The 13,808-nt window shown below is 38.4% G+C and overlaps 1 protein-coding gene across 1 annotated transcript in view; it reads right to left on the minus strand.

The window, feature by feature from the left end:
• LOC127803479 (uncharacterized) overlaps nt 1–13,485 on the minus strand; it is a 31,850-nt gene extending 18,365 nt beyond the window's left edge. The window contains exons 1-2 of the mRNA XM_052339721.1: nt 13,185–13,485; nt 11,557–11,675 (exon numbers count right to left, since the gene is read on the minus strand). Coding sequence (XP_052195681.1) covers nt 11,557–11,659 — 103 coding nt within the window. The 5' untranslated portion in view covers nt 11,660–11,675; nt 13,185–13,485. The remainder of the gene's footprint in view (nt 1–11,556; nt 11,676–13,184) is intronic.
• Between the last annotated feature and the right edge of the window lie 323 nt (nt 13,486–13,808).

The raw sequence follows: 13,808 nt of genomic DNA on the forward strand, positions 1-13,808 counted from the left end.
AAGCTAGTTATCTAACAATATCTATTCCTATTCCTCCTATAACTGCAGGACCCTATGGAGTATGGGAGGCAAAAAATTCAACCATTATGGCATGGTTGATCAACTCAATAGAACCGAGAATAGGTAGGACTTATCTTTTCTACAAAACAACAAAAGAAATCTGGGATTCGGCCCAAGAGATGTATTCAGACTTGGAAAATTCCTCTCAGTGCTTTGAAATCAAGTCAACTATAAGATCTACTTAACAAGGTACTCTTGAGTATTACCAAATACTTTAATGCTTTGGTAAAATTGTTGCATGAAATTGACTTATTTCATACTATTAGTTGGGAATCTCATGCTGATAGTATTAAATACACTAAAATGGTTGAAAAAGACCGGATTTTTGATTTCTTATATGGGCTTAACACTAATCTTGATGAAGTTAGAGGAAGGATTTTGGGTTTAAAACCCTTACCACCCCTAAGACGTTGCACAGGTCAAAAGAGAAGAAAGTAGATGTAGGGTGATGCTGCAACAAGCAGAATCGGTTCTAAACCATCAAAATTCAGCACTAGCCATAAACAGACAAGGGGAATCTTTATCACGGAATCCAGGAAGGGAAAAATTGTGGTGTGATCATTGTAAGAAACCATACCACACGAAGGAATCATGTTGGAAAATAAACGACAAACCACCCAACTGGAAGTTAAAAATGAAGAAAGAAAATCCCAGATCTCCCTATGCTATCGAAGTTTCTACTGAAATCAAAACTAGCCCAAGTTTGAATCTATCCGAGGAGCAAATCCTAGCCTTATACAAGTTACTAAATCAAGGTGCAAATCAGTTAAGTTCTTCTAATCCTCAATCCTCAACATCCATAGACGTGCAAGGTAAATCTAAATCCTACTCCCTAATTACAAAGAGACTGCCTAAGAATGTTTGGATAATTGATATGGGGGATTCTAATCATATGTCAAGTGCTAAAAACTTAATGACTGATTATAAACCATGACATTCCTCGATTAATATTTCAATGGCTAATGGTACCACTTCTCTTGCCTTGGGAATTGGCATGATTTGTGTGTCAAAACTAAGGACGCAATTGGTACTACATGTCCCGAGAATAAAATATAATCTGTTATCAATCAGTAAGTTGACAAATGACATGGGTTGTAGTGTAACATTTTTTCCCTCTCATTGTGTTTTTCAGGACCAAGTATCGGGGAAGATGACTGACAGTGCTAGAGTGATAGATGGTCTTTACTACTTGGTTGGTGATATCCCAAATTCTTCTCACAATAAAGCTGCCATAAACATGATTGTCAGTGACAAAGTCTTGTTATGGCATCAACGTCTAAGGCACCCTAGTTTCTCTTATCTTAAATCATTGTATACAGAAATTTTCATCAATAAAGATCAAGTTTTCTCATGCCAACAATGAACTATTGCAAAACAACCTAGATCTCACCATTCTATTCAATCTTATAAACCCTTTCATTTTATATATAGTGACATTTGGGGACCCTCTAAATGTCATAATGTCAATCGTTTATAACTTTCATTGATAATCATTCTAGAGCTTGTTGGGTGTACCTAATGAAGGAAAAATCATAAGCAAGTAACATTTTCAAAAGATTTCATACATTCATTTTGAATATGTTTCAAACTTCTATACATATCCTTTGAACTGATAACGGCCGAGAGTATTTTTCTAATGACTTCACCAACTACTTGGCCCAGCATGGTATCCTTCACCAAATCTCATGTCCTTACACATCCCAACAAAATAAGGTTGCTAAGAGGAAAAACCGCCACCTTCTAGAAGTGGCTAGAGCCATAATGTTCACCACCAATGTTCCTCATTTTTATTGGGGTGAAACTATCCTCACAGCTGCATACTTAATAAATCAACTTCCATCTAAACCTTTGAAGTTCAAAACCCCCCTTAGCATTCTTTGTGACTCATATCCGGATACACCCTATCTTTCTTCTCTTGATCTTAAGGTGTTCGGGTGCATTGTGTATGTTTATAACCATAATCCTTCTCGTTCCAAATTAGATCGCAAAGCACACAAATGTATCTTTCTTGGGTACTCACCATCCCAAAAAGGCTACAAGTGCTACTGTCCAACCACCCGCAGATTCTATATTTCCACTGATGTCACATTCTATGAGGATCTACCATTTTATCGCTCTCTCGATTTTCTTCCAGCAACACCTAGCACTCACCATGACCCTATTCCTTCCTTGCCTCCTCTTGCTCCTAACCTACCAGTGTATTCTCAAGGGGGAGCATCTCAAGGATCAGCCATTGATAATACACTGGCAACAGTTCCTACAGCTCCTGTTTTTCCTATTTCTCACACCTTTGACGCTTCTCATACTTCAAGTCCCTCCAGCTCTTCCTCAAAGTGTTCTCCTACTAAATCTAGGCATGAGAAAACAGCCTCCAACCCAAATCCAGCAACTGACAACCCTTTGTTTGTCTACTCCAGAAGACCCAAAGGCAATCCTGAACTTAATGCTAGCCTACCATTTCCCTTATATGCTAGTCCGGTGGAGGATGAACCAGATGTGGTTGTTGGCAACACCAGTGACACAAAAGCAAGGAGAGACAGTACTGATAGCAAAGGAAGATGGTTTAGATTGGGCTATTACTATAGCCCTACGTAAAGGGGTAAGATCATGTGTGAAATACCCAATTTCTAACCACCTAACCTATACAAAGTTGTCTTCTCAGTTTAAGGGTTTTGTTTCCAAGCTTGACAGCATTGCAATTCCAACAAATATTCATAGTGCCATGAAAGATCCAAAGTGGAAGGAGGTTGTTATGGAAGAAATGGGTGCCCTAATTGAAAATCAGACCTGGGAGATGGTGAAACTTCCACCAAACAAGAAGACAGTTGGCTGCCGGTGGATCTTCACTATTAAACATAAGGCAGATAAGAGTATTAAAAGGTATAAAGCAAGGTTAGTGGTCCAAGGTTTTACACAAACCTATGGAATTGATTATGAGGAGACATTTACTCCTGTTGCTAAACTAAATTCTATAATAGTATTGTTGTCTATTGCTGTAAATTTAGATTGGCCCTTACTTCAATTTGACATTAAAAATGTTTTTTTAATGGTGATTTGGATGAAGAGATATATATATGAGAATTCCCCTAGGTTTTGAGGAAAAAATTGGCAGTGGAAATGTGTGCAAACTGAAAAAAATCTCTATATGAATTGAAGCAATCACCAAGGACTTGGTTCAAGAAATTCAGCATGACCCTAAATCAATTGGAATATAAACAAGGACAGCCCGATCATACATTGTTCATAAAATCCTCAACATGTGGAAAGAAAGCAATACTAATAGTTTATGTTGATTATATTATTGTGACAAGACATGATTTCCAAGAGATTGAAAACTTGAAGAAAATATTGAGGGCAGAATTTCAGGTCAAAGATCTAGGGAGTATGAGATACTTCCTTGGAATGGAGGTGGCTAAAAGAAAAGGAAGCCTATTTATCTCTCAACGAAAGTATACACTTGATCTGCTAGAGGAAACTGGAATGTTAGCTTGCAGGCCGGCTGCTACTCCATTAGAAAAAGGGTGGAATGCTGAAGAAATGATGATACTCCGGTGTAAAAGGAAAGATACCAAAGGTTGGTTGGAAAATTAATTTATTTGTCACTAACAAGGCCAGACATAGCCTATTCAATGAGTATAATCAGTCAATACATACATTCTCCTACTCAAAGGCATATGAATGCAGTGATTCATGTTCTTAGATATTTAAAAGGTACACCTGGAAAAGGGATGCTATTTCAAAAAACAGATGAAAGAGGAATTGAAGGCTATGTGGATACAGATTGGGCTGGTTCTAGAGAAAATAGCAGGTCCACCTCTGGTTATTGCACCAAGCAATGGGGTAACATTGTCACATGGAGAAGCAAGAAGCAATCGATTGTAACACGAAACAATGTTGAAGCCGAATTCCGAGACATAGCTCAAGGAACATGGGAGGTCATATGATTGGAAAGGATGATGGAAGACTTGGAGATACCTTTATCTAATAAAACAAAGGTATTTAGTGATAACAAATTAGCCATCAGCATTGTGAAAAATCCAGTTCAGAGTGACCGAATGAAATATGTGAGGATAGATAGGAGCTTCATAAAAAAAGAGATTGAAAAAGGATGGATTGACTTATCCTATGTTCCTACCACTGATCGAGTAGCTGATATATTCACAAAAGCTATTACAAGACTAGTATTTGAAACATTGATTGGCAAGCTGGGAATGATGTCTATCTATTATCCAACTTGAGAGGGAGTGTTGGATGAGGAGTTCCAAAGGAGATTTAAAATTAAAAGAAAGAGATCAAGTTAATGGATGTTGCTCGCGAGAAGAATCTGATAATGTTGATATTTGAAAGTTTGTATTTTTAAGTTGCAAAGTTTGTTTTAGAGTTTAAATTTATTTCCTAAGTTTTAGAGATAGATTACCTAGTTTCTAGAAGTTTGATAATCCTAATCTTCTCCTAAATTATAGGAGAACTTTTAGGAGATAACTTGTATATATTTTCCCACTGATTTCATAGAATTTAATCAAGCCTTTAGATTATTTTCGGCTCGTTTCAGGAGTACTTGTCAGAGCTTCTCCAACAATTTACCAATGCGGCCAACCTACTCTACATTCTTGGGGACAAGAAGTAGTTTGAGGGGGGAATTGTCGTGTGCCTAACCTGGAACTATTGTATTAAGGGGGAATTATGGTTTGTAATAAGTTGTAATTAGATGAGCATTTTTTAATTTGAATTCAGGAGTGGCAATCGTTTTATTGGTGCCAACTTCCCGCGGAGGACCAGTTTAAAAGTTCAATCCTAACTCATTTGAAAGGCATCAAATACAATTGAATTGCCTATTCTCTCAATTTCCCTCTAAATCTCTCTCTCCCTCTCTTTCCTTCTCAATCTTTCTCCCTCAATTCTCAAATTTCCCTTCCCTCTTCTATAATTCCCACCTAATTCTCTTCTAAATAGAGGAGAGTTACCTCCATCGGATCAAGGATTCAACAATTTCTTTCATTTTGTTTCTTAATTTTGTTTCTTAATGGTCCTATGTTGGAGTTAAAGAATTACCACAAAGTAAGACCCAAGCAATAGACTGTTTTCTAGGAACGAACTAAAATCCAATCAACAAATGGATTTCCAAATGAAATGTCTTTATGAACATGCTACATTGGTATTTTGGACATGAATAAACAAGTTCAATGCAATTGATTCATTTCACCAAGGCAATGTTTTTTTCTTCTTCTTTTTTTTTATAATGTTGTATCATGCCATAATTTGTCTTTGCCAACAATGAAGGACCAGATCCAGTTCCTATTCTCGGTCAAGAGCAAGTCAGTGATTGATTGATATGTTTCCTAAAGTAAAGATAATATTTTTTAATTTAGATATCTGCTGTATTTTAGGATTGGTTTTACTTTCCTATCCATACTTGGGAGTCTTTCTTATTAGGAACCTCCTGATTTAGGAAAGAAGTTTTGTATATAATTTGTCCTACCCGTCTAAGGGAAATAAGATTAAAGAGAAGCATTTTTTCATCTTTCTTGACATGGTATCAGAGCCCTAGGCTTCTTTCTTTACAGATTCCTTGGGACCTTTTTTTTCCCTATCTCTTTCAATCTTCTCTCTGTTTGTTCCTCACTCAAAGGCTTAGTCTACCATCCAAAATTCTACACTCGATTCAGCAAATTCCAGCCATACTTCGGAAATTCTAGCGGCTGGAACTCAAAATGGTGGCTCCGGAGGGGAACTACAAAATCGTCAAGTTGCTTACTGATTGAATGGTAAGAACTATCTAAAGTAGTCACAGTTAATTCGAACTTTCCTCAAAGGAAAAGGGAAGCTTAGTCACTTGCTGGGAACTGGCCCAAAGGAGGATGATCCGGCGTTTGGAGCATGGGATGAAGAAGACTCTTTGGTAATGTCCTAGCTCTGGAATTACATGATTCCAGAGATCAGTGACACTGTTATGTTCTTGACAACAGCCAAAGATATTTGGGACGCCATAAAGATGACTTATTCAAAGGTCAAAGATGCGGCTCAAATCTATGAGATACGGGCAAAGGTTGCAGCAACCAAACAAGGTACAAGGACCATTACAGAGTACGCAAACTTGTTGCAGACCCTTCGGTAAGAACTGGATCATTACCGGTGCTTGCAAATGAAATGCAGTGAGGATGCAGCACCACACAAAAAATTTGTTGAAAAAGAAAGGATGTATGACTTTCTAACCGGCCTCAACATAGAGTTCGATGCGGTAAGGGTACAAATCTTAGGAAAAGAGGATTTATCTTCATTGAATGAAGTAATTTCTTTAATAAGGGCAGAAAAAGGAAGAAGGGGTGTCATGTTGGAACCTCCTCCGATGGAAAATTCTGCTCTAGTATCCTTGAAATCTAATAAAGGGTATAAAGAAGAAAATAAACTTGTGGACAGAGGCACTCTATGGTGTACCCACTACAAGAAGCCTAGGCACACCATAGAGAGGTGTTGGAAGCTTCATGGCACACCACCACCAAAAGGAGGAACAGTACGAAATCCAGGACAAGGGCAGGTGTATATAGCTAACGGCCAACAATAACCTGAACCTAAAGATCCAAATCAAGGAGATGGTTTTGAGCTCAATAAAGCTAAGATCGAAAGGTTGAGGAATTTTTTGGGATCCCTTGACAAAAAGGCTAAGAAAAGTATCTGCTCTCTTGCCCTTACAGGTACTTCTTCCCCTTCTTTTTCCCTACATGCTTCAGAAATTGCATACTCCAATTCTTGGGTCCTAGATTTTGGAGCTTCAAATCATATGACCCCTTTTTCTCATCTTTTCATTACTTATAACCCCTGTCCTAGCTCCAAAAAGATCATGATCGCAAATGGCTCCCTGACCACTGTTGCTGGCCTAGGAGATGTTCTTCTCAATGAACATCTTACTCTTAAAAATGTCCTACATGTTCCTAAACTATTTACAAGTCTCATATCCATCCAGAAACTTATTGAGGACACTAATTGCAGTGTTATTTTTCATACAAATGTCTGTGAGTTGCAAGAACCGAGCAAGAAGAGGATAATTGGGCTTGCTAAGGCAAGGGCAAGACTTTACTATCTTGCAAAACCGAGTGGGCAGGACAATAAGGAGGGTACTTCTCTTATGTCATACTTAGCTCAGTCCAATCGAGATCTAATCTGGTTACATCATTATCAACTTGGTCATCCGTCTTTTCTAACTCTTAGGGTGATGTTTCCTGAGCTATTTAGAGATCTAGACATTAGGAATTTACATTGTATTGTATGTGAGTTTGCAAAACATAAAAGAGTCTCATTTCCTCTATCTAATAAAAGAACCAAGTCTCCTTTTACTTTAATACACAGTGATATTTGGGGTCCATCAAATATTCCCAATATTTCTGGGGCGAGGTGGTTTGTTATCTTTATAGATGATTGTACAAGAACAGTGTGGTTATATCTGCTGAAAACAAAGGCTAAAGTCAGTAACGTGTTTCCTGTTTTCTACAACATGGTTAAAAATCAATTTGGAGTTGGAATAAAACAATTTAGGTCATATAATGCTAGGGATTTTTTCAACCAAGTTCTATTCGTTTTCTTCCAACAGAACGGTATTATACATGAGTCGTCTTACCCCTACACTCCTCAATAGAATGGTGTGGCTGAAAAGAAGAATGGCCACCTTCTAACTGTTATTCGAGCTCTCTTGATTCATCATAATGTCCCTAAACACTATTGGGGAGAGGCAGCTCTAACAGCCACCTTCATTATCAATAGACTACCATCAAAAACTCTTGGATCTCAAAGTCCAATCCAACTGTTAACTAAACACTTTCCTGATTTTCATGTAACCGATTGTTGGAACCCCAAAGTATTCGGGTGTGTGGCCTACTTTCATATTCCTACAGTCAACCGAGGAAAATTAGACCCTCGTGCACTAAAATGTGTGTTCATTGGATATTCTTTTACTCAAAATGGATACCGATGCTATCATCCTCCTTCAAAAAAACTCTTAGTGTCAGCAGATGTAACTTTTTCAGAAAATGAGTCCTGCTTTGGATACTCTAATGCTCAGGAACAGAACCTATCATCCTCTAACCAGGACCATTCTCCCATTTCTTTTGGTCCTGACCTATCATCCTTCCCTACATCATTGCCTATTCCAGAGGGTCCACTAGATATGACATATGAGGAGCCTAATCCAGAGACTCCTAGACCACTGCAAGTATATTCAAGAAGGACAAGACCAGAATCTATGCAAGTCTCATCATCCATGGCTAGCCCAGTGTCATGAACCTAGGGTTCATAACAGGGCTGGATTGGCAATTGGAAGAATCCGATTGAGTAGAACTAAGAACAGAAAGTTTAGAGGGATATTTGGACAGAAATGGGGGAAGGATGTAGAGAGAAATGAGGGAGAGAGGTAGAGAGAAAATGAGAGAGAATCAGATATTCAATTCAATAATTTTCAGCATACCATCCCCTCCATTTACATCAGCCTTATATAGGTATATTTGTCCCCTAACAGCCTTGCACATGCAGCCATGTGCACCTAACTAATTGCTAGAACATCCCTAACAAACTATTATACCCTATTACAATAATACCCTTTTATTACTCATAGGGTCATGACACCCAGGTCTCACCACATACAGCACTGACAATCTAACCAATCCTTATGATTAATCACCAAGTAATTCTCTTCCTAATCCTTTAATACCTGCTGACAACCCTACTGAATCTACCGAACTCTCTCTTGATACTCCTAAGAGTGACCTTGATTGGCCTATTGCTCTTAGGAAGGGAACCCGAAACTGCACTAAACATCCCCTACATTTATTTTTATCCTATTCTAAGTTGTCATCCACCCACAAAGCCTTCCTATATCAATCTCCATACAATTCCTATACCCAAGACCTTTTCTGAAGCAATAAGGGATAAGAATTGGAATGATCCCATGGAGGCTGAGATGGCAACCCTAGGAAAGAACCAAACATGGGAACTTGTGCAATTACCCAAAGGGAAACATCCAGTGGGCTGTAAGTGGGTGTACACAATGAAATATAAATCTGATGGGTCGTTGGATAGGTATAAGGCACGGTTGGTGGCTAAGGGATATACTCAAGTGTATGGGGTAGACTATCTTGATACCTTTACACTGGTTGCTAAGCTAAACACTATTAGAGTCATTTTATCTTTGGTTGCTAACCTAGGCTGGTCATTACAACAATTCAATGTGAAGAATGCATTTTTGCATGGGGATCTAGAGGAAGAAGTGTACATGGAGATACTGTCGGGATATGGTCCAACAACACAAGAGAAGGTAGTTTGCAAACTAAGGAAGGCCTTGTATGGACTAAAACAGTCCCCAAGGACCTGGTTTAACCGGTTCACAAGTGTGATGCTTAATATGGGCTATAGGCAAAGCTAAGGGGATCATACCCTATTCATTAATCGCTCGGCTGTAGGGGGAGTGACAATTCTTATAGTGTACGTTGATGACATTGTTGTCACTGGAAATGATGAAGAAGGCATATGCAAGCTAACGGAGTGTTTGGTAAGAGAGTTTGAAATTAAAGAATTGGAAATGTTGAAATATTTTTTGGGAATCAAAGTAGCTCATTCAAAAGAGGGAATCTTCATCTCACAGCAAAAGTATATAGTAGACCTTCTCAAAGACACTGGACCGCTTGGTTGCAAGGTAGCAGAAACTCCTATTGAACCAAATCACAAGCTAGGAGAAGCCTTGGAAGATGATATGGTTGACAAGGGGTCCTACCAAAGGCTGGTTGGGAAATTAATTTATCTGGCTCATACTCGACCAGACATAGCATATGCAGTTGAAGTAGTTAGCCAATTTATGCACAATCCAAAGGAGACACATCTAAAGGCAGTATATAGGATCCTACACTACTTGAAGGCGACACCTGAGAAAGGTATTTTATTCAAGAAAGGAGAAACCATGACCCTTGAGGCTTACACAAATGCTGACTATGTAGGATCCATGGTGGATAGGAGGTCGACGTCGGGTTATTGTACTTTTCTGGGAGGTAATTTGGTAACATGGCGAAGCAAAAAACAAAATATGGTTGCTCAGTCAAGTGCAAAAGCTGAATTTAGATCCATGGCCCTAAGGATGTGTGAATTTCTATGGCTAAAGATATTGTTGGATGATCTTAAGATTCAATGGACAGCACCCATGAAGCTATTTTGTGATAATAAATTAGCAATTAGCATTGCCCACAATCCGATTCAACATGATAGAATAAAGCATATTGAGGTGGATAGACATTTTATAAAGGAAAAGTTGGATCATGGTTTGATTTGTACTCCTTATATCTCTTCAAATGAGCAACTAGCAGATGTACTAGGGACTTCTGGTTGCTGTGTTTCACAGGATGGTAAGCAAGATTGGGATGCATGATATCCACTCCCAATCTTGAGGGAGAGTGTCAGCAATGAAGGACCAGATCCGGTTCCTATTCTCAGTCAAGAGCAAATCAGTGATTGATTGATATGTTTCCTAAAGTAAAAATAGTATTTTTTAATTTAGATATCTGTTGTATATTTCTTATTATTGGTTGTATCTTTTTTATTAGTTGTTGTATTTTAGGATTGGTTTTACTTTCCTATCCATACTTGGAGTCTTTCTTATTAGGAACCTCCTGATTTAGAAAAGAAGTTTTGTATATAATTTGTCCTACCCGTCTAAGGGAAATAAGATTGAAGAGAAGCATTTTTTCATCTTTCTTGACAGTCTTCATGCAATCAAACAACCAAAGCAACATCTAAGTTGCACAAGCATGCCGGCAGTTTCAGTCCCCTTAGAAGACGGCATGTATTCTGCAACAACAAAAAAGATTTCCAGCATAAAAGCATGAAAAATTGAAAAACTAAATCTAAGATGGACTTGATCCAGAATTCCAGATCCATTAGAGGTGGAAAAAGGAAAGCTATATGGAAATAAATGCCACGAGGACAAAAGGTCAAGAAGACAACCAAAAGATGATCATTCATTTGTTTTAGAATGAGTGAAGATTAGGTAACTTCTCATAGCGAACAAACACATCAGCTGAACATTACCATCTTATCAAATTGATACTTCCGAAATATGGCTTTGAGGCTTTCACATCTCGCTCACATAAAGTCCAACTGAAGCCAATAGCAATAAAACTTCACGCTGCTATTGTGTGATTTGCAAGGTGTTCAAATATCAAATTTATACTCAACCAACAGAGAACATAATCCCTTACATGGATTACTGATTCATACATTCCAAACTTAACCAACCAAAATACAAACTAGTCTCACATAATTCGCCACTAAAATTGCCCCTTCAATGCTCAATTGAATCAACCAAACTTACTGCCCTAATTCTCAGAAGACAGCACTAAGTGTAAAGAAATACAAACATTTCCCGCAAAGTAACAAAGAATCCAAAAACACAACCAGTAAAGAGATCTAAACCGAATGACCACCAGATGAACAACACATGTAGAGAGAGAGAGAGAGAGTTACGAGAGAGGAGGGTCCGCTTGCCGACGCCGAGGGATCCGATGATGAAAATTCCAGGCCGTTGCTCCAGAGAAGGAGCTCTCTCAACGCTCGCTTGCTCGTTCATCTTCTTCGCTGTTTTACTGTAGATCAGAATTCACAAATATTATTATATAAGTTAAATTTAAACTTATACTTATTTTTAAATTATGTGAAAATTAAAAGAAAGAAAGAAAGAGGTCGTCGGACGGCGATGGAGTTGGGGGTTGAAGTTCGAGCCACTGCCAGTTGAAGGTGTGGACTTCAGAGAAGACCGAAGTGGGTTTTTCATGGATTCAATTGAAATAATGAGGGGGCTGAGAGGTGGGTCTTAAGTGAGCGGCAATGGTTGGGGATTCAACAAACTGAGAGATGGATTTGCTGAAAATCAAAGACGAATTGTGTAGATTTCTATGCTTTTGGGACCAGTTGGAGAGATTTGGATCAAGAAGTGAGAAATCTTATGGTTAGATTAGGAGATGAAACGTGAGGTCGTGCAATCCCAGAGAGAGAGAAAGATCACCGTCGTTGTCATTGCCGAAGAAGGATAGGATGATGGAGAGAAAAAAGTTTGGGGGCAGGTGAGTGTGTGAAGGTGTATTTCAGATACCTCAAAAATTTTAAACTTGGGGTTAAACCAAAGGGAAATAGTGCATGAACTGATTGCTTTTGTGTTTGGATGAAGGGTGCATATAATGCATAATTCTTGATCTCTTGCCCGACGTGAATGTGTCAGCGTCAGGCATATAATGCCAGGGTGCATATAATTAGGGCTGTAATCGAATCGAGCCGAGCTTGACACAGCTCGATCTATTTTATTGGAGCTCGAGCTCGGGTTCATTTTATTCCTCATGAGCTCAAGCTCAGCTCACTTAAAATTCGTTTAGATTTATTCGCGAACCAAGTTTGAGCTCAACTCGTTTAAAATTCGTTTAGATCCTTTCACGAGCCAAGCTCGAGCTCGGCTCATTTAAAATCCATTTAGATCTGTTCGTGAGCCGAGCTCGAGCTTGGCTTGTTAATTTTAAGCGAGCTCGGCTCGCTTAAAATTCGTTTAGATCCGTTCGCGAGCCCAGTTGAGCTCAGCTCGCTTAAAATTCATTCAAATCCGTTCACAAGCCAAGCTCGAGCTCAGCTCACTTAAAATTCGTTTAGATCTATTCGTGAGCCAAGCTCGAGCTCGGCTTGTTAATTTTAAGCGAGCTCAAGTTTAAACTAATAATAAAATAAAACTCAAATTTAAATAATTTTTCTTATATTTGGACTAAAATAAGCATTAAAATAACTTTATTCAATGCTAGAATAGAAATGAGATTAAGAGACAAATTATACATAACTAGGAGTCTGTGCGAACAGTATAGTCACATAACTAGCAGTCCTAACACAATTTTGTATAAAACTAACATATGTATATTTAAAATATTAATTCCAAAAAATCTTTTAACATTACATAGAAAAAAAAACCAATGTTCAGAGATTTGAAAAACACTGTTGGGGTTGCATTTGGAGTTTTGAGATATACATTTTTATATAAATAAAAAATTAGAATCAAAATAAATATATATACAAAATATACGAATCAACAAAGAAAAGAGTGGGAAAAAAAAACTTACCAGTCTGTGTGAACAGTATTCAGATTCGGTGCAAAAAACTCCTAGGCGACGACCGGAGGTGGCGACGACCGGAGGCTGATCTGGAGGGGGCGACGACGACGACCGAAGATGGAGGCGGAGGCGGAGGCGGAGGGGCGGATGACGACCGGCAGCAGATCTCGAGGCGGCGACGACCACCGAAGATGGAGGCGGAGGCGGTGGGGCCGACGGCGGGAGTTCAGAGAGTGAGAGAGAGAGAGAGGGGGGGGAAGAGTGAGACAGGGGGGGAGTTTAGGGTTTCCAACTTTGGGAAATCGGAAATGAGAATTTGGGAGAGGGGGGGGGGGGGGGAGAGGGGGGGGGGGGGGGGGGGGGGCGGGTTGGGCGGGGGCGGGGTGATTTCAGATTTGGTATTTTAATTGTTTTTAAATATTTTATTATTAAATAAAAAATAAAATAATTTAATATTATAATAAATGATAAAATTATTTAAATTATGATAATTAATAAAGAATTTAAATTATAATTTATGATAATTATCTAGAACATGATAATAGAATAATTTAAATTATTACCAATGTTTATTTAAAAATTTAATTATATAATAAATTTAATAATTATAATAATAAATTAGTTTGATATATC

Source organism: Diospyros lotus, chromosome 6, assembly GCF_014633365.1.
Source record: "Diospyros lotus cultivar Yz01 chromosome 6, ASM1463336v1, whole genome shotgun sequence".
NCBI lineage: Eukaryota > Viridiplantae > Streptophyta > Magnoliopsida > Ericales > Ebenaceae > Diospyros > Diospyros lotus.